The 21375-nt window shown below is 37.2% G+C and overlaps 1 protein-coding gene across 1 annotated transcript; it reads right to left on the minus strand.

Moving 5' to 3' along the window:
- Window positions 1-708: 708 nt before the first annotated feature.
- Window positions 709-20731, minus strand: LOC121400407 (vomeronasal type-2 receptor 26-like). Its single transcript, XM_041583400.1, has 6 exons — window positions 20406-20731; window positions 20133-20247; window positions 18198-18488; window positions 15295-15519; window positions 11931-12054; window positions 709-1613 (listed from the first exon to the last, which is right to left on the minus strand). Exons 1-6 carry the CDS (start codon window positions 20729-20731, stop codon window positions 709-711), a joined length of 1986 nt encoding a protein of 661 aa, XP_041439334.1.
- Window positions 20732-21375: the final 644 nt, after the last annotated feature.

The raw sequence follows: 21375 nt of genomic DNA on the forward strand, positions 1-21375 counted from the left end.
GGGGAGGGAAATCACATGACCTTTTGTCACAAAACAAGGAAGTAAAAAATGTTTTATCCTTCCCACCACTAATTTGCATATCTTTCGCAAAGGATTCGGGGGTTCGACCTGAATCCAAAATAGTGGATTCAGTGCATCCTTAATTCCTTCTGCCTGCTTGACCCATCCTCCTCTTCCTCCTATCATTAGCCATCCTAATATGGTGATAATTCTTGAGTTCCTTTAGCAGGCTGCATTAATAGGTACATACACTTGTACCCAAAGGATCACTCATTAGTGATGGGCGAATAAATTCACAAGGCACAGTTTTGTGGTGAATTTCCACGTTTCGCCATCACATTTTCACATCAAAAATTTTTGGACGTGCACTGGAAAAGTCCCTCTTGTCAAAACAGTCACGCATCAACATTATTGGACACCCATTGACTTTAACACTGGTGTGAAAACTGACACTAGCTTCAGAATTGATGCGGGCATCAGCTTTCGTGTTTTGAAATGGGACAAATTTTACCCTTTATAAATAATTATATAAATCTAATTATAATAATTTATAGAAATCGGATTATAAATAATTTTTTATCTATATTCAACAGTATGTGAGACTATACTACTTTGCATTGAAATAGATCAGCAAATGGAGAGCCTAAAGATGATAGATTATTACATATAAAATGGCATCAAATAAGTCATGTTTGCTGACACAGTCCTCTATTTATTATTCCCCAGTAAATATTGCTTTGTATTCCTATTTGGCTTAAATATAATAATGTAACATTTGGGTAGAAATATACAGAAGAGAAGGCCACAGCTTGAAGAGATTATGGCAAATATTTCCACTGCCACCATGTATTTGCCTTTGGTGCTCAGATAGGCTGGGATCATTGTGATCCAAACACTGCAGAAGAGCAACATGCTGAAAGTGATGTACTTGGCCTCATTAAAACTGTCCGGTAATGTCCGAGCCAAGAAAGCTACAATGAAACTCACAGATGCCAACAATCCCATGTAGGAGAGGACAATATAGAAGGCAATGACAGAGCCCTCATTGCACTGAACGATGATTTTTCCAGGTTCAGACAGAATGTTGAGCTCCATGAATGGGGGAGAAATGATCAGCCAGATAGCACTAATTAGAAACTGAATGAATGAACAAATAATGACTATAAAATATGTGATTTTGACTCCCAACCATTTTCTCCAAGGACTATTAGGCTTGGAGGCTTTGAAAGCAATACAAACCATAATTGTTTTTGCCAGGACAGAAGACATAGCTATGGAGAAACTGATCCCAAAAGAGGTTTGTCGGAGGATGCAGGTTATATCAGATGGACGACCAAGGAACAAAAACACAGAGAGGAAGCTCAGCTTGATGGAGAAAAGGAGAATAAAGCTCAGATTGCGATTGTTGGCCTTCACTAATGGAGTGTCTCGGAATGAAATAAAAATTCCTATTATAACTGTCACTAATAAAAGAGACACCACGGAGAGGACAATAAAGACCAGAGTTAGGGAATCAGCTTCAAATGAGAGGAACTCAGTTTGCTTCTCAATACACATGGTTTTCTCATTATTTGGCCATTCATAGATGGGACATTTTAGACAATTTTCCATATCTGTAAATAAAGTATAAATCTGTTGTCAAAGTTAGGAATATTGTGGCATTAACATGACCTGTTACAAGGTTAGCTTACAATACTATTATATTAAAATTAATCCTATTAAAAAATGACAACTTCTCGCTTTACTTTTATTCAGAGTATCTTTAGCTAAGAATGTCCCACATATATTCATCTACAGACACAACACCCCCTTTTCAGTAACCCAACCTAATTATCACTTCCAAAACATTCCACACACATATGATAGTTTTAGCTGCTAATTTCAAGATGATAACAAGTTGAACCCAGGGATTGTGCCTTCGCAACAGTGCAGAGGCAGGGTGTTGCACAACTGCAAATGTAGGCAGTGCACAATGCTAGTGGTTCTTGCTGTAGATATCAGGATTTTAGATTTAAGCCATAAGTGGTTATTATCAAAGAACAAAGATTATAGAATATGACACTAAATACAGAATTGCTGTGTTGTAGAAGAAGCTCAAGGTTAAAGGCCATTCTGTTATTAGAATGTAGAATGTTTGCACAGAACAAGGAATACATCTGTTGTCTCATGTCACAAGTATAGTGCAAGGTTAAGCTAGACACATCGTCTCAGAAACGACAGCATAGATACCATTCTGGACACTGAGCTGACACAGTAGTTGCACCTTATTTGGCTATTGTACTGAGACTGTGAGTCTGTCCCTAAGATGGAAATAGTGACAAAGTTATGCTAAAACAAGAATGATGATTGGATGTCAAGGGATCAGCCCCATGGAAGAAGAAATGGTTAAATAGTCATCTGTTGTATTACTTTTTGTCCCCCAACGTCCTCACGAGCTTTCAGGGCGTGTGAGCTATTATTTAATACTCTGTATTGTAATACTCTGTATTAATGTATACCTCAAAGCTGTCTGGTTAATTTCCTGAGAGAATCTGTTTGGTTCAAGTCAGGCCCAGGGGGAACTTCGGGGCCAGGCTCGATTTGAGTAAGTATTTATTTAAATCCAAGAGGGACTTACTCATCGTGGCTGAGAATCTTATATCCCTGGAGGACTATAGGAGCATAAATCCGACATTTCTGGGGGCTTCGTTCCGGTCCTGTGGTTCTGGTCGCGACGCAAGGACAGATTGTCGAGACTCAGCTCGTGGTAAGTATGTTTCTTTTTAAATCTCGGGAAAGAATGGTGCCACAAGGTTCGCAACCTAGTGCAGATATTATTAGTCTACGGAGTGGTGTATCTAAAAGTATTGTTTCGTCAGGCAGCACAGAAGCTTTTTCCACTGTTTTGTTACGTCTTCCTAATGTTTTCCTTGAATATGTTCAATGTTGGATCACTAAATATGGCGGGCCATTTAAACTAAATAAAGAAAAGAATGAAAATGAGATAGAGGAAAGTCTGGATACTTTGACCTCTTCAATGGAATTAAAAGATGGAAAAATAAAAAAGGGAAGAACTTTACAAGCACTGCTGGATTTAGTCTTGACTTCCCTTTTATTAACTGTAAAGCTGCAGGTCAGTTATAATTTACAGTATTCTTATATAGAAAGACTGCTGGTTCAGTTAAAAAATTGTAGACATTCAGCTGTCCTCCTCCAGCACAGTATCAACAAACTGACAGCTGACAGTGTAAGATCATGTCATTTGAATAGGAGGAGAAGTAATAAGAATTGTTTTGTTACACAAGAAAATGATCTTTGCAACACTTCAACTGATGCAACTAACAGAGTTAATCCAACTGACTCTGAAATATCTAATATTGCACCAGTGTTATTTGAAAAGGTATTGGTGGGTTTCAACAATTTGAACAACTTGAATGCTGCAATTTTCCCAACATTTCCTTGCGAATTTCAAACATACAGCAATGTATATGTAAAAATCATAAGAGCAGCAATTATACATACAAATAAATTACACCAAAAGTGTAAATGTAGAAATGTAAACCTTGTGTTCTATTTTGACAATGGAGGTTAGGTTTAAGGTAGAAGAAAGCCATTCTGGATTCTATGATCTCTGAAAAAGGTTGTAAATGAATTAAATTAAATAATTTAGCATTTATACATGTTTTTATATCAGAGTTGGGAATCTAGTGTAGAGACCCCAGGATTTAGTTAGAGTAATTCGCCACTAGAGGGCAGGGAGAGTGTATAAATAAGGAGTACAATAAGGGATGGGGGCCTTTTTCCTCGCTGGGCACCTCCCAGTGAGGGACTACAGAACCAGGGACCTGGTCCTGGAGATAGGTGAAGTTAGAACAAGGCAGCAAATTGTTATAGTCGCTCTAGGAGTGAAAGGTGAGCTAGGGTAAATAGCGAGCAGCCATCGCTCCAACGAGGAGGATAGTGGGGTTAGAACCCCGTGGCATTTGGGCCACTAACATAGGGACTGAATTTTAAGGGTGAGTTGAGGGCTAGACAGGGTGCCAAGATCCAAGACCCCAGAAAGGGTGAGGTGAGGACCGGATCAAACCCAAGATACAAGACCCCAAGAGATTTATCCTGACTGCTAGTATTGCCCACTAAGAGGGAGTTCCCACCCAGTGAGAGAGGGTGAGACTACAGGGAAGAAGAGATCCTCGGAGTGTGGGGTGATATCTATTTATCCTGTGCCAGTAATCATAATTGCCTACAAGGATTCCATCAAGGTTGGAGCATGTATGACACCTTGTGTTTGTGTTGTATTCAATAAACCTGGAACTAACTTTCTCGGATGCCGAGTGAATTTCACTAACAGTTTGTGTCTGGTCACACATAAATCTTACACAGCCAAAAGTACACTCACGGGTGTGCTACACTAGTATATTTATTTCTTGAATGGAAACCATCAGCACTGTTGTGAATTTTTCTAATGTATGTTTTATTTTGCAGGTGTTTAAAGCTTCAGACCAGAGAACCAGATCTGTTTGAGTAGTTTTAGATACTGCTTAAAGACATGCAAACAATACTTAAGGAATAAATTCAATGTTTTTAGTAATATTAGTTTGCATTTAAAATTTAGATGCACTATAAATTACTTTTCTTAATTGTTCCCTTCTCTTTTCTTAGTAGAATATATGACAACAATGACATAGATTGATTAGTAGAAAAGTTTATCTCTTTAACAGCTGTTCAACCTCAAGGACACAGATATCTTTGGCAGTCTGCAGGAGAGATGGGACATCTCTAAGTTTATGTCATGTTTCTTTCCTTCTTCTTTCTGTATTTGTTTTAACTTTCTATTGTTTAATTAATATTCCTTTTCTGTATAGTTACTTTTATATGTAACACATCACTAACAACTTATTTTTCTGTATTTTTCTGTATATGTCTCACTTCTAATACTTTCTATTTTATTTTTGTCACTCTACTGTCACTCTACTGTCTTGTCTAAAATTACTAATTTCTCTAATATCACTAATGCATTGCCTCACCAGCATCTGAGGTTAATGTTTCATCACCAGATCAGGTTAAATTTGTTCATAGAGACTTATATGCATAACTGTTTGAGCCTAATGATAATGCTCTTGTTAAAATGCTTGTTATAGCAGCATCAACACTATTACTGATTGTTGGATATGTACACATTCCCCTTTGTCAGCTCACAGTATGACATACATAGTAGAATCTCTATCCTGTCAGGACATAGTTAACAGTCCTTGAGGTAATTTGACACTTCTCCAGTATAACACTACACTTATTCCAATGGCCATCTCAGGATTCAGTAAAGCACCAGTAGTGTATTTTCATAAAACGGTGTCGCCCAAGGATATTGGTAAGTTGGTACACTTATGTTCCGATGGCCTTTGTATCAACAGTTCAGCTAATCATCATTTGTTGCTGTTGTTCTTGCTGTACCTCCTTATTTTGTCACTCTTTTCTAAAGGCAAATTCTTCTAGGCCTGTTCTGTTCTATCCTAAGAACGCTAAAAGTCTGAAATGACTTCAATGAACCACCACAGTGTATGAACATTATATACCAGATATATTCTCATATAGGTTGTATGCATAGCATTTATAAGGTATACTATATTTAATTGTTTGTTTTGTATTATTGTTGCCAGACATACTGACGAAAAGGAGGAGTTGTAGAGGAAAAGTCTTGCAGGCCCTGCTTGGCCCCCTTAATGGAGTGAACAGTTTCTAAGTGCCCATGAGGCCCTTCTAGAAACTGTTCAACGTTATGTGTAACATCTGTCGAGAAGGTTCTTATCACTATTCTGTTATATTTTGTATTCCTGTAACAATGTGTTCTGACCTTGAAACACACACAATGGTACTCCCTATTTCCTGGTGATTGGGTGTTAGTCAAAGAATTCCTAACAAAACACTCCCTGGAACCAACTTTTAAAATAGAGTATCAAGATATTGTAATTAATTATATTTTTGCAATCTATTTAATTTCAAAAATTTTAATGGAAAGGGTTAATTGATAGCATTGATCATTAGTAACTGTGAAACACAAGCATGCCATTACCAGGGTAATGTTAATAACTTATTCTAGTCACATAAAAGTAAACAACAATTCTACTTACTCAGCAATTACTTATGTGTAACTTCTAATGTTTATATTTGTGTATATGTATGCATGCTAAATATTTACAAAAAAAAAATAAATCAGACAGCCTATATATAAATTATATGATAAATGGTATAGGTTTACAAACTATTTATTATTGTATTTTCAATAGCATTTATACCATGATTATACACAACAGTCATCATCCTGTTTTAATATAAAATATTTCTTTATTTGTGTACTCATATCTTCTATATTTTTGTTTCTTTGTAGATAACACCACCTTTACTTACTTTCTTCTATTCTTGGCTGAATCTTTTTGACTGGCACATGGGCATGTTTGTTTATAACTCTACCAGATAGATTAAACAGCTGAATACTCAATTGCTGTACAATGGCTACACATGAGAACTATATCAGTGGTGAAGCACACAGACAAAAGCATTCATTACATCAACTCTGCTACAGTATGAACTTTTCATCGTCATTGCATTGACTAAAAGTGACATCTAATGCTTTAAAAGACTATTTCAAAGACATTTCTACATTGCCATTCTATGATACACCATATCACGACAGGCTAGAGGACTAGTCCGAAGTGGTGCTGGATCATCTGGCATTGAATGGACTATGCATCTTCTCTGGATTTTCTCTATCTGCATCATTGAAATGCCTTATATATACTGTATATGCATATTACTGTGTTGATAAGTCCACTGTGATTGTAGCATTTTGTATTTGTCTGGTAGAACCAATTTTTTTCCCATTTTTAAATGTATTTTTTGTTTTCAGCCCACAGTGCTAGCTTAAGGATTTTGCTTATATTAGAAGAAAAAAAGTGGGGGAATGTAGATATCAGGATTTTAGATTTAAGCCATAAGTGGTTATTATCAAAGAACAAAGATTATAGAATATGACACTAAATACAGAATTGCTGTGTTGTAGAAGAAGCTCAAGGTTAAAGGCCATTCTGTTATTAGAATGTAGAATGTTTGCACAGAAAAAGGAATACATCTGTTGTCTCATGTCACAAGTATAGTGCAAGGTCAAGCAAGACACATCGTCTCAGAAACGACAGCATAGATACCATTCTGGACACTGAGCTGACACAGTAGTTGCACCTTATTTGGCCATTGTACTGAGACTGTGAGTCTGTCCCTAAGATGGAAATAGTGACAAAGTTATGCTAAAACAAGAATGATGATTGGATGTCAAGGGATCAGCCCCATGGAAGAAGAAATGGTTAAATAGTCATCTGTTGTATTGCTTATTGTCCCCCAACGTCCTCACGAGCTTTCAGGGCGTGTGAGCTATTATTTAATACTCTGTATTGTAATACTCTGTATTAATGTATACCTCAAATAAAGCTGTCTGGTTAATTTCCTGAGAGAATCTGTTTGGTTCAAGTCAGGCCCAGGGGGAACTTCGGGGCCAGGCTCGATTTGAGTAAGTATTTATTTAAATCCAAGAGAGACTTACTCATCGTGGCTGAGAATCTTATATCCCTGGAGGACTATAGGAGCATAAATCCGACACTTGCAACTTAAACAGGAAACATATTTATTAAATAAAAACATCCACAAAGGAATTCAGTCAAAATGAGCAGAAACATGGAACACAATTGATAGACACATACTCACAGTATACAGTAAATCGTCAGTTTAAGTCCCCGCAGGGACAATAGCATGCACAGCATTTCTGAAGGTATACCCAGTGTCACAGTCGGCACCCAACACCAGAACAAACACCAGGCACCCTGGTCTCGGTTTGTGCTTCACCAGTAGTGTGACTGCCTTTGGGCCTCGGGAGGAGCCCTCGGCTTACTTGGATGCCACCTGGACTTAATTGAGAGGTGCAAGATGAGGGTTCTGGATAGGCAGAGGGGCACGACTGTAAAGCAAAGTCTTTGGACAGAAGATTGTAGTACAAGGCATTAGGCAAAAGAGTAGTCATGCTGGTGTCGAGGCAGGCAGAGAATAAATATAGTCAGGCAGACAAGGATCAAACCAGGAAGTCAATCAGAGGGTTAAGCAGAAGAGGTAGTCGGTAATCAGACAGGGATCAGGATCCATAAGTCAGAATAGTCAAAATAGCCAGGCAGGGGTCAAAACAGGAATCAAACAGGTATAGGATATAGCACGGGCAATGATGTCTAGTAGAAATGTCCCTTTATACCTTTAAATTTCGCGCCATTGCACGTACAAAACCCGGAAGTGTGCGCGTGGCGCACACTAGGAAGGAACTGGCACCAGGGAAGAGGAGCGGTGCGGCGGGCGTCCCCGCACCGCACCACTAGACCACCAGGGTGAGTCTCTGTTACACCCAGCTTTCAGCCTCTATCCTAAGTGGAGCTCACACTAATACATAGTCCTTACTTCTGGGCAATTGGTACCTGTGATCATAACCCCACTCAATACTTCTTGGCGGAGCCTCAGCAACTTGGCTAAATAGTCTAACTATTTGTCAGTCCTAGAGTGACCTATGAAAGTGAGTCAGCCTATCCTTACTAGACCTGACATTTTTTAGGTTCCACTTCACCCTTCCTGCCTGCTCAGGTAAGGGGATTAACAAAGTGGACAATGAGCATGATGTGTGCTCAGCTTTGATAGTATAACACAGTGCCATCTTGTGGCTAAGCCTGGGATAGCTAAGGGTTGAGCTTTAACCCAGGAAATGGGGAATTACTCCTTTCCTTAGACTAAGGGTCCCCGTTGGGTAAAATCTTTGGGGAATGCAAAGTAAATGGGGATACATTTATCAGTCCCCTACATTCTCCCCCCCCCCCGGGTGAAGTACTTCCTTCCTGACAAGAAACATATTCCAATATTAAATTGCATAATAAAACAATATAAAGTATTCATTTAGTAAATATCTTCTTCCTTAGCCTCTCCGGAGGACTACCAGGGAACAATGGTTAACTTGAAAATCAAGCAAGTCAAGGCACATCTTGCATAGAAACCTTTTAAAAACCACAGTGGAGTCCCATCTCCATTCAAAATAGTATGGGTCTAAATGTTATCATTTTATTATCACTTGGAGTAACCCTTTTGAGTGTACCCAGGTACAATGGAATGACTGAAAATAGAGCAGCAGCATGAAACGGTTTCATTTATGATAAACATAAATTTCACCTCAAAAAGGCTTTACTTTTCAACTTTTGAAGTATTTGTTTTTGATTGATAATATGTGTATATCCCTTTTTCCAATCAATATCCACATCCTTTAAATCAACTCTATACGGTAACCAATTAGATTTAAGGTTTGTTGCCATATCCTCCACTCAAAAAAGAGGATTTCAAATAAGAAATGTACCAGTTAAAGGGAATATATGGTCAAAAATTCAAATTCCCCTTTGGCTTTAGGGAGTGAATATAAGGATTTTTTCAAATTGCAAATTATTATTTTTTATTAGCTGTTTTAGTTGGTCACAGAACAATCATATCCCTCGCATACCTGCTCATGCTTCAGCTTTACAACCCATGGCCGTCTCTTCATTTTGGGCCGCTTGCCTCTTCTGCTAGTCCCACCAGCCTACAATGAAAAGCAAGTAGTCATTCTTGTTTGCAGACGCCTGCTTGATGTGCCTCACCATCGACCCCACCGTTGCTTGACTGCCTACTCATTTTTCATTGGTAGGCTGGCAGGACTAGCAGAAGAGGCAGGCGGACCAACAAGAAGAGACGACCATGGGCCGTTAAGGTTTTGCGGTCTGCTGAAGTATGAGCAGGTACAGTATGTGGAGGATATGCTTGTGTTGTGAGCAACTAAAAAATGGCTAATAAAAAATAATTATTTGCAATTTGAAAATCCTTCTATTTACTCCCCAAGGCCAAAGGGGGATTAACATTTTTGACCATACATCCCCTTTAAACCATTTATCAATAAATAACATTTGAGGGTATCTTAAGGTGCAGTCAGGAGCCTGGTATCTCACCAGCCTGTAAATACAACACAACTGACCACTCTTATAGATTCTCCACACCAAATCCTCAGCCTCAAGCTTTGTTTAAGGCACTCCTCCAAACACTCAAAGATAATTTTTAATACATTATATGAGATAGGCAAGTTATTTGATACCAATGATTTGATTGATTATAATATAATTTGTTCTGGTCAGCCTACAATAAAACCATAAAATATTCCCTAAATTCCATTTGCTTTAAAAAAAGATGATATTGTTGTTTCTGCTTAAATCCATAGGAGTACTAAGGATTTCTTTCTGGAGTTGGAAATATTTAGACAGATCTTGGCTCATTTTTTGCCACATTTGAACAATGGACCAACACACTATTAATTATGTAACTTTCATTGTAACCCTAAATATTGTAACTGTAAGTTACAGTGCCACACAGAAGGTTACTGGTTAAATGAAGGAATGTTGGCCTGGAACATAGTATTTGTACCTGGATAGAGAACTGGCTAAAAGATAGACTACAAAGAGTGGTGGTAAATGGAACATTTTCTAATTGGACCAGTGTTGTTAGTGGAGTACCGCAGGGCTCTGTACTAGGTCCCTTGCTTTTCAACTTGTTTATTAATGACCTGGAGGTGGCCATTGAAAGTACTGTTTCTATTTTTGCAGATGATACTAAATTGTGCAGAACTATAGGTTCCATGCAGGATGCTGCCACTTTGCACAGTGATTTGTCTAAACTGGAAAACTGGGCAGCAAACTGGAAAATGAGGTTCAATGTTGATAAATGCAGGTTATGCACTTTGGCAAAAATAATATAAATGCAAGTTATACACTAAATGGCAGTGTGTTGGGCGTTTCCTTAAATGAGAAGGATCTTGGGGTCTTTGTAGATAACACGTTGTCTAATTCTGGGCAGTGTCATTCTGTGGCTACTAAAGCAAATAAAGTTCTTGTATAAAAAAGGGCATTAACTCAAGGGATAAAAACATAATTATGCCTCTTTATAGGTCCCTGGTGAGGCCTCATCTGGAGTATGGGGGCAGTTTTGGACTCCAGTCCTTAAGAGGGATATAAATGAGCTGGAGAGAGTGCAGAGACTAAGTGCAACTAAACTGGTTAGAGGGAGGAAAGAGTTAAATTATGAGGGGAGACTGACAAGGTTGGGGTTGTTTTCTCTGGAAAAAAGGCGCTTGTGAAGGGACATGATTAGACTTTACAAGTACATTAGAGGACATTATAGACAAATAGCAGGGGACCTTTTTACCCATAAAGAGAATCACGTACCAGAGGCCTCCCCTTCAGACTAGAGGAAAAGAAGTTTCATTTAAAGGAACAGAGTAGGGGGTTCATCACAGTGAGGACAGTGAGGTTGGGGAATGCACTGCCGGGTGATGTTGTGATGCTGATTCAGTTAATGACTATAAGAGGGACTTGGATGATTTCTTGGACAGACATAATACAAAGGCTATTGTGATACTAAACTCTATAGTTAGTATAGATATGGGTATATATCATTTATGTGACAGTAGGGAGGGGTGTGTGTATGGGGCTGGGTTTTCATTTGGAGTAGTTGAACTTGATGGACTTTGTTCAACCTGATTTAACTATGTAACTATGTAACTATGTAACTATGTAACTATGTAACTATGTAACTATGTAACTATGTAAGTATTTACAACATTCGAAACAAAGATTATAGACACATCTGGCCTCTCCTTAGATTACTGGTGCTGCAGCTGTATAAGGGGACAGCGCCCCCATAGGTATCCAGAAAACAATATATGACCAGCACACGAATATGTTGCAAAGTGAGGACAAGCCCTTGTTTTGTTTAACTCAGTAAACACAGTGACTTGCCCCCACTTTGCAGCATATCTGTGTTCCTGCTGTTTATTGTTTTCTCTTTACAACATGACTAGTTACCAGTTAAGTTGGAGATCTCCCCCTCTGAGCATCTGGCACAGTCATAGCAGCAGGGCGGCGCTCTTTCCCTTGGGACTTTTCTGTAGCCGGGAGGGCAGTTTGGAGAACACTGGGACTTCAGAAACTATAAATCAGAATAAAAATAGTGATAACTGTATTATTGAGTTTTCAGCTCTTTATATTTAAACATTCATGTTCATTACAATTTATGCCGAAATCTATTTATTATTCAGCAAGATTACATTTTCAGACATTTTACTGCTGTAGTATAATTTAGAATTACATGCTTAGAAATAGCTTAGCTGGTCTCTTTCCTTCTGTGGAAACTTGGGTTGATCAATGTAGGAAAATCATCAAATTCAGCTCTTAATCTTTCCTGAACCTTGCTGGACAAACTCATGCTGCATGTTTTATCAAGGTTTTCATGTATTTAGGGCATGATATACAGTGTCTTATAATGGAAAGTTTAAAACAACTTGACTTGCTGAGTAATCACAAAAACATTATTATTTCAACTCAACTGAGTGGCTTCTTCACAGCTGAGTGGAAGGGATTTCCCTGGCATTTTAAACCTTTAAGATTTATATAACCACCAACCAATAACTAATCACAACTGTTCCATTAAATTTATTAACGTAGGTGTTAGCTAAAAATCATTCTGGTATGAAAATATGATCAAGTCACAATGGTACCATGAATCACATTTGTACAGGAATTCAACTTTCAAGTTACATGATTGGAAGTGTTGGGGTAATGATAGCAGCAGTCCAGTGTAGATTGGGGTGACTAAGCAATCACATGGTAAACAAGAGCTAACTCCTCAGGGCCAGGACTCTCCAGTCATCCTCTCCTGTCTCCTGTCTATCTAGAACAACCCTCCCTAAACAGAAGAGAGGGCCTGCCATACCTCTTGTCAGCAGCATGCAATGATTCTTAACAGCTTTACCCTGTTATTGTACCAATACTATCAGTTATGTAACTTGAAACCTTAACCTGAAGCAATGAAAATCATGGTACCACTATGACTGGATGATACTTTTTGTGTGTCAATTGGGATAGGGAAGACCTTGGAGATGTTGTTGGTAGCTCCAGTATTTCCACAGCAGCCTTCATCAATAGACACATAACACTTGTACCAGAGAACTAGTATAGAAGGATTAGAAAGAAGGAAAGAGAAAAGAAGAGAATGTGAAGAAGTTAAGAAGAGAAGGAGCACATGAATATAATAAGCTAATGTAGTGGTTAAACATTACATATATTTTAACTTTGTATGCACATATCAAGGTTTCCCATATCTTGATTTCTCGCTTGTTGGTACTTTGTTGGGGTAGAAAGTCGTTAGACAAAGTAGCTTTATTTCTCTACTATTGTATGTCCCAGATGATGCAAATGTCTGCTTATATAGAATAATATGTTTTACTTCCATGTGTATATCCTCTAAATTTGGTAGGGTTTGTTTTTTTCCAAATTCTAGCAATGAGAAATCTACTGGCAAATATTATGTAAAAGATGGTTTGCTTGTGACTTTTCTCTGTTTGTCACGGGAGAATTCCTAGTAGTGCTAATTCAGGTAATAATTGAATTCTGGAATTGGTACATTTTTGGATCATTTTTGGATCAGGATCAGAAGTGCTTTGTAATTGGACAGGACCAACAAATATGGAATAGTGACCCAATTTTTTTTCGACATCTCTACCACAGATGTGACATGTTTGGATATGCTGTATGGATTTTTTTCTGGTGTCAAGTACCATTAGTACATCAGCTTTATTGTTGTTTCTTGGTGACAAAGTTGTTTTTGACAAATTACAACATCACAGAATTGTAGACAGCTGCAGTTACCTTATGTTTTTTGGGATTTTGTAGACACTTTTGTATAGAGGGTTAGTTGGTAGTAATTGGTTTGACTGGAGAAAGTTTTGGATTCACGGGTAAGTATATAGTTGACTATTAGATAGCTGATAGGCTCCTAGGATTGTTGAGAAGGGTTTAATACCTAGTTTTCCAGGACTGCAGGGGTCCACATATTTAGGGATGTATCCTGTATAGCTTCTTCAAGTGTTGTAAGAGGGACTAAAGCAGCTCGAGGTTTAGTCAAGTCTGTATTTGTTTTTGTGGCTTGCCAGGTTTGTAACATTGCCTCTATTGGTAATGGTAGGAGGTCTGAGTTTGTTCTTTGTCATTTTGTTGTATAGCAATATTGACATTGTTATAGTTTGATTCTACTGGCTTTTGTATAGCCAATGTTCAACTTCTACCCAGCTTTTTGTGGTAGGGGCTAAATGCCAGTCCACCATTTGATTCAGTAGGGTAGCTCTGTAGTATGATTGGACAAGCTAGGCTAAGCATTTGTCAATGGTATTGGAAGTTGTATACTTGGAACTTGGTAATTGGAATTTTATATATAGGATTTTTGGGAAATCAGCATTTTTACATTTAAGTCTGTAACCATTTGACTAAAATAGTGGCATATATTTTCAATCTCCATTTAAAAAAGATATTGGACTATAATCGGGGCATTGTGTATTGTCCTTCCCTGGATTAGGTATTGTAGATATGTATGATAACAGAATATCTGATGGGTCTTCCCCTGTGGTGAATATTTCATTTTCCTAACTTTTAAATGAATTGAGCTGTGTGACAATCAAATCTAATAATTGAGTAATTACTATTCAGTCTTTTATTGGCACACATCACTTTAGAATCAAGTTTTGAATCTCAAAGCATTTCATATTATTTGAGCATTGCACTTTATATGCCTCAATTAATTGAAGGAGGTTTATTATTTGCACTAATTCATTGTGGATTATTGATTGATAACCATTAGCACAAGCCACTTTATAATTGTGAGTCTAATCATACAGCACTAATGAATTTCGAAATTTAACCCAAACAAGGGAAATATAATTAAATAAATTGGTTAATAAGGGGTTCTTTTTCTCTATAATATATATATCTAATTGATACTGACACGTCAGACCCTGGTTTTAATCAAGAGTTTTGTAAAGCAGGCAGATCTATATTGCACAAATTTCAGCAACTTGCCATTCCAGAACCTTTAATTCATAACTTAGAGCAAAAATGCACACTATTTGACACTGATAGATTGAAAATGGTGGCACTCATGGTCATGAAATAAGAGCACCTTGAAATTTAAAATTAATAGATGCCAAGATGAATTGCAAATTTATTTTTTTTAAGTTCCTGTATGATGTCATTTTCTTCTTTTGCATGAAGAATGACATCAGAAAAATGGGACTCTATCAGGCTTAGTTATTATATTTCTTTCAGCATAATAGAGTAATACATTTGTTCATCAAAATGTTTTTCTTCAATTGCAAGCACCATATGAAATGACTCCTACCTGGTTATTGGTTTCTTTTTTCCAAAATATTTTTTGGATATCAATTTTAAGAGAACTTTCAGAGCCTGACCAAAAATATTCACCAACTTGTATTCGCTGGCTTATGGCATATGTAATAAGCCAAGTATCAATTGTGAACTTTACAGGAGATTTGTTGATCTCATTGACATTTATTTCTGTTCCACAAGGTTCAGTGAAGCGCACATTTCTTAGATATCTGTGTAACTGTAAAATAAAATTATTACTGTTAACAGCTATTTATAATCCACTATTCAGTACAATAACATCATAGAACAAACAAACAGATATATACACGGATAGTCTGATGATTACAGGAGGTGAAGAGGACACAGATCATTAAAGCTTACAATCAATAACTATAATGATATCTATAAGATGTGAATTAATATCCTTTCTGACAGGATAGAACAAGAATGAAATTCTCATAAATGTTAATGATATTTTAGTGTGTTTTGTGGACATTACACGAGAGACAACTTAAACTATTAACATTTCTGGGTTCTCAGGACCATTTGATATCTGTGGAAATGTTACAAAACATGATGTCAATCTCTAATAATGTCCATTTACTGCTAAGAAAGTCTTTCAGGTTCTCCCGATGTACATGTATTATAAAGACTACATATTTGGATTAAATGTAACTAATAGGACAATCAGTGACTGTGCAACTCTAGGCAATGGCAACTAAAGCAAATAACCCAAACCATACATTTTGCTTATGGTTTTAACCACAAACACAGTTTTTTGTTATTTTTTGAGCTAAACAAATAAACAGGGAAAATGAAGTTACTCCATTATCAGTCCTTACCATATAAATCAATAAATACAACTCCTTATACTGAATATTGTCCATTATCATAATGGTGGTGACAGGCTTAGGCATAACTACTAATTTCATATCCAAACATTGGAATTACGAATTCAAAACCAAAATTCTAATTTCAAAAATGTTCATATTCAAAAATGGTAGGTTCTTATATGCATATTTCAATTGGAATGGATAATAAAAAACTGGAAATTATTTTGACAAAGCACATGCCAGTAAGTGTAAAAATCCTGGTGATTAGCAAATATAATCCTTACCCACAATTGCACATTTGGGACATATTCAATACTACAGATTTACCTTGTTGCCATGTTGTTTCCTGCTATTTCTAGAAAATGTCATAGGGGCAGATTTACTAAGATTCGAATGGTAAATTCAAATTAGATTTTTTTTTTAAATCAACAACTCAAATTGTATTTGAATGTGAGATTTATCACACCATGACCATGGAAACAGTTCCAATTCGAATATTCACCACCTAAAACCTGCCAAGTTCATTTAGAAGGCGGATTACCAGTTGGTCTGTATCCCTACTCTTTTAACTTGATGTTAAATTAAAAACTAGCTTTTAACTTTATTATAGAGCTTTGGCATATTTATTTTGTTTTTTGATATGTGTGCCCTGGGAACTGGGGGCTGTATCCCTAAAACTGTGGACCTTTTTAACAGCAGCACTTAATAGCTTTTCTTTATAGTTCATTCAGAAGTCAATGACAGAGGTCTGTTGAACCATTATTTTCCTGACATTCGAGGAAAACTCAATTAAAATTTTCGGGTCATTTATATTCGATTGAATATTAGAGGTTTTTTTTATCAAAGGTCAGATTTTGAATTGATGTCAATTTTTTTCACTCTAATAAATTCGAATGTACTCAACTAGAATGGGAGGTTAAGTATGAAAAAATGTTAATATTGAAAATACGATTGAATGGGAACGACATCAAAAATTGATTTGTATTCTGATTGAATACAAATGAAACTCAAATCAAATTTTCCTCTGTACGTCATTAAGGATATTACCATCTTGAAGTTTGGTCAATGGACCACTACCATTGACTTGTAAATGAATTTGGCAGGTTTTAGGTGGTGAATATTCAAATTAGAACTGTTTTCATGGCCCAGGTGTGATAAATCTCACATTTGAATTTACATTCGAGTTGGTGCTTTTAAATTCAAATTTATAAGTTTTGACACAAAAAAAAAATCAAAAATTCAAATTCAGAATTACCATTCAAACCTTTATAAAGCTGACCCCGGACATTCAAGTATTTTCGTAAATATTCTCCCATTCGAATTGTGTGTACATTCAAATTTATTAAAGTTAAAAAAATTTACATAACATTGAAATTCAACCTTTGATACATATGCCCCTTAATAAATAAAAATGCACCCATGTTCTATTCATTCCTATGAAATTTTTAGAATTGTATTTATCAATGGGTGAACATTATAACTCACCATTTTATAAATACATTTCTAAAAATGCCATAGCAATGAATAGAATGTGGGTGTGTTTTTATGTTTTAAGCTCTAAACTCACATTTTGATAAATCTGCCCCTATTAATGTGTTTTATGAATCATATTTGTTACCTGTTTTCTGTGAATGTATTTGTGGATATCTTTATGATGGGATTTTCCAGATGAGGAGAGCATGAGATGTTCTGCATGTGCCAATCCGGTTGCTGCTCTGTACACTTGGTAATTAGGAGTGTGTGGCCAAATTGATGTTTCATAACTGGAACAATTATTTAAGTCTGTTCCATAAACCTGCTGAAATAAATCATCCTTCACTTTATCATGTGTCGCACATCTGTACATATAAAAGTATAGGTCTTTATATAAAATGTCTTCTTTAATAATCAATATATATGAGTTATTTTCATTTTTCTCATAACACACGTTTTCATTAAAGAAATGGAGACTGCCATTAAATAGAAAGTCGGAATACAAATTAAGCCACCTTTCTAGAATGACCAAAGTTTTGTCTGTCATCATTTTCTCTACGAGGTACATTAAAGATTCAGTACGAAAAAATCCCCCACACAAGACAACAACCTGTGCAGTAGATTTTTGTATCCTTTCTAATGTTCTTATATTTGTGTTTGTATCTTCTGTTAGAGTCCCAATGAAGTCAACACATGCTCCATGTTTATTGATCTCATTCCTGAGGTTCTTACTCTCTCCATGTTCATCACCAAGTGCCAGAATGATCACCCAGGTCCAACCCAGATGTTCCACCAGTTCTGCTATAGCAATGTGCAGAATATCATCATTTAGTCCTGTACTAAAATGGTATGGATATAGTGTTCTGTCATTCAGTACTGGGTCTGTGGCCCCATAACTGATCTGAAACATAAGAACATGGCTTTAAAATTTTATGGAAATAAAGATAAAAAAAACCAATTGTGAAAATGGGGAAAAATTTAAAAATATACCCAATAATAAATAAAAATTCACCCATGTTCTGTTCACTCCTATGGGATTTTTATAATTGTATTTATCAAAGTTAGAACTCACCATTTTATAAATACAGTTCTAAAAATCCCATAGGAATAAATGGAATAGTATTTATTAAGCTCTGAACTCACATTTTGATAAATCTGCCCCAAGGGAGTTATTTATCAAAGGTCGAATGCTAGAGTTTTTTTTATATCTCCAATGAACTCACAACTCGAATGGTTTCTTATTTAAGAAAAAAACTTAAATGGGAAAAACTCAATTCTGTGAGTTCAAGTTGTAAAACCAGAAAACTCATTTTAATTTTGTTTTTGGCGGGAAAAAACTTGGATCACTCAAATTGCACGAGTTTTCAGGAAAAAACACCTGAAAAAACTTGAACATCATGCAGGCTATTGACATCTTCAAATGGTTCAAGGGACTTTTATATTACCTTGACAGGTTTTAGATGGTGTATTTTTGGATTCAAGCTATTTCCAGGGTCAGAGTACAGAACAGCCAGAATGGATTGTCCATCTGGCGCGCTGTAACAGATCAAGCTAAATGCTTTCGTCCCGTTGAGTGCAGGGAACCGTGATGTCCCGACCTTAAAGGGATCCTGTCATCGGAAAACATGGTTTTTTCAAAACACATCAGTTAATAGTGCTACTCTAGCAGAATTCTGCACTGAAATCCATTTCTCAAAAGAGCAAACAGATTTTTTATATTAAATTTTGAAATCTGACATGGGGCTAGACATTTTGTCAATTTCCCAGCTGCCCCTGGTCATGTGACTTGTGCCTGCACTTTAGGAGAGCAATGCTTTCTGGCAGGCTGCTGTTTTTCCTTCTCAATGTAACTGAATGTGTCTCAGTGGGACCTGGATTTTACTATTGAGTGTTGTTCTTAGATCTACCAGGCAGCTGTTATCTTGTGTTAGGGAGCTGTTATCTGGTTACCTTCCCATTTTTCGTTTGTTTGGCTGCTGGGGGGGGGGAAGGGAGGGGGTGATATCACTCCAACTTGCAGTACAGCAGTAAAGAGTGAATGAAGTTTATCAGAGCACAAGTCACATGACTTGGGGCAGCTGGGAAAATGACAATATGTCTAGCCCCATGACAGATTTCAAAATTGAATATAAAAAAATCTGTTTGCTCTTTTGAGAAATGGATTTCAGTGCAGAATTCAGCTGGAGCAGCACTATTAACTTTCATTTTGAAAAAATGTTTTTCAACCATGACAGTATCCCTTTAAGAAATTCTAGATTCAAAATTACTATAGGCGCAATACCAGTAACAGACACCAGCAGTGATTTTTATTTTTACTTTTTAATAACTTTGTATAACAGCCTTAAAGATACATTTTTAGCTGATAAAACAGATAAATGCTTCATAGCCTTCTGGTTAAGTGAATGGATTTCAGAGGAAAAGGTCATGGGTTCAAATCCTGCATTTTGTTTTCCCCGATTCTAGCTATCTGTATAACAGAACATTCTATCCCAGTGGCTGCACAGATCCTATCTGATCCCCATTGTAAGCAGCAGTCCTGTCCTACTCTCGCATCTTCAGGACAAGAGACTGCTACCGTGACATCATCCGCATAGGCTACCGACCTGAGGGGCTGGCAACAGGGAACAGAGAGACCCTCAATTCCACTCGCCTGCAAACGCCTTAAAAAAGGATTGATCGCAAAAACATACAGCAGAGGGCTTAAGGGACACCCCTGTCTCACTCCTGCCCACCGCGCCACCCATTGATAAGTGTAAAGCTTACTGCCCCTTTGTACAAAGCTCAGAGCCATCTAATGAATGTTCCCGGGATGCAATACTTTGCCAAAATGGCCCACAGATACTCTTGATCCACTCGATCAAAGGCCTTAGCCTGGTCCAGAGACAGAAAGTAACACCCAGTGTTTTGGACTTTGCATAACTCCAAGGCTTCCTTAATAGTAAGGATCACCCCAAAGATGCTCCGCCCTTTCACTGTGCAGAACTGGACAGGAGATAATAAAGTTCCTGAAAATGAACTCAGTCTAGTAAAAAATATCCGTGCAAGAAGCTTCCTATCAGTGTTGAGAAGGGCAATTGGCCTCCAATTCTCAACCCGCTTTGGATCCTTACCCTTTGACAGCAAGATCAAGGAGGATTCTCTCATAGAGATTTTTATTATAAAAATACACTTACATTAATTCATCAAAATATAACATAATATTAGCAAATCCAAAAGCCACAAACCCACCCATACACCCTCCTGCCCGCAGAGTCCATCCCTCTGTCCATAGGCAAAAGTCTGAAGAAAAACCCTCCAACCCACCAATTCACAAGGCCAAACTCGCAAAGTCTTGTTTTTGTCCATATGGCCTTTATATCACCCCAAAACACAAAAACAATAGCCAGTCCTCGTACTCCAGGCTGAGCAATGTTAACACCATCACCCTGAGAAGAAAGGAATATCAGAGTACTGGAGACAGTATTGATAAAAGTACAACAGTTCCCCCCATACAACACATAACAAGAGGGCATGTTCATGAAAGAGAAAGGTACAACCCTCGCCATCGCTTTCCATTAGAGTTTGGCCTCCTTATATCATTTTCCTTTAGGAAACTCAACTGAGCCAGAGTTGCTCTTACAATATTGTCAGGAGTAGCCTTAAGTTCTCCTACACCTATGCTGCCAGATCTGGTACCGTGTGCAGGGGATTCTCTCATAGAGGGGGGCAAGATACCCCCTTCCAGGCAGTCTCTAAAAACCTCTACAAGAACTGGAGCCAGCTGATCTTTAAATTTCTTATAAAATTCG

Source organism: Xenopus laevis, chromosome 1L, assembly GCF_017654675.1.
Source record: "Xenopus laevis strain J_2021 chromosome 1L, Xenopus_laevis_v10.1, whole genome shotgun sequence".
Taxonomy (NCBI): Eukaryota; Metazoa; Chordata; class Amphibia; order Anura; family Pipidae; genus Xenopus; species Xenopus laevis.

Coding starts and splice junctions, on each gene's coding strand:
- LOC121400407 (XM_041583400.1), bottom strand. CDS start 20,731: ATGAGAGAATCCTCCTTGATCTTGCTGTCAAAGGGTAAGGATCCAAAG. Junction 18,489..20,132: donor CTTGTCCTGAAGATGCGAGA/GTAGGACAGGAC, acceptor CTTATGTTTCAG/ATCAGTTATGGGGCCACAGA. Junction 12,055..15,294: donor AAAAAGAAACCAATAACCAG/GTAGGAGTCATT, acceptor TCTGATTTATAG/TTTCTGAAGTCCCAGTGTTC.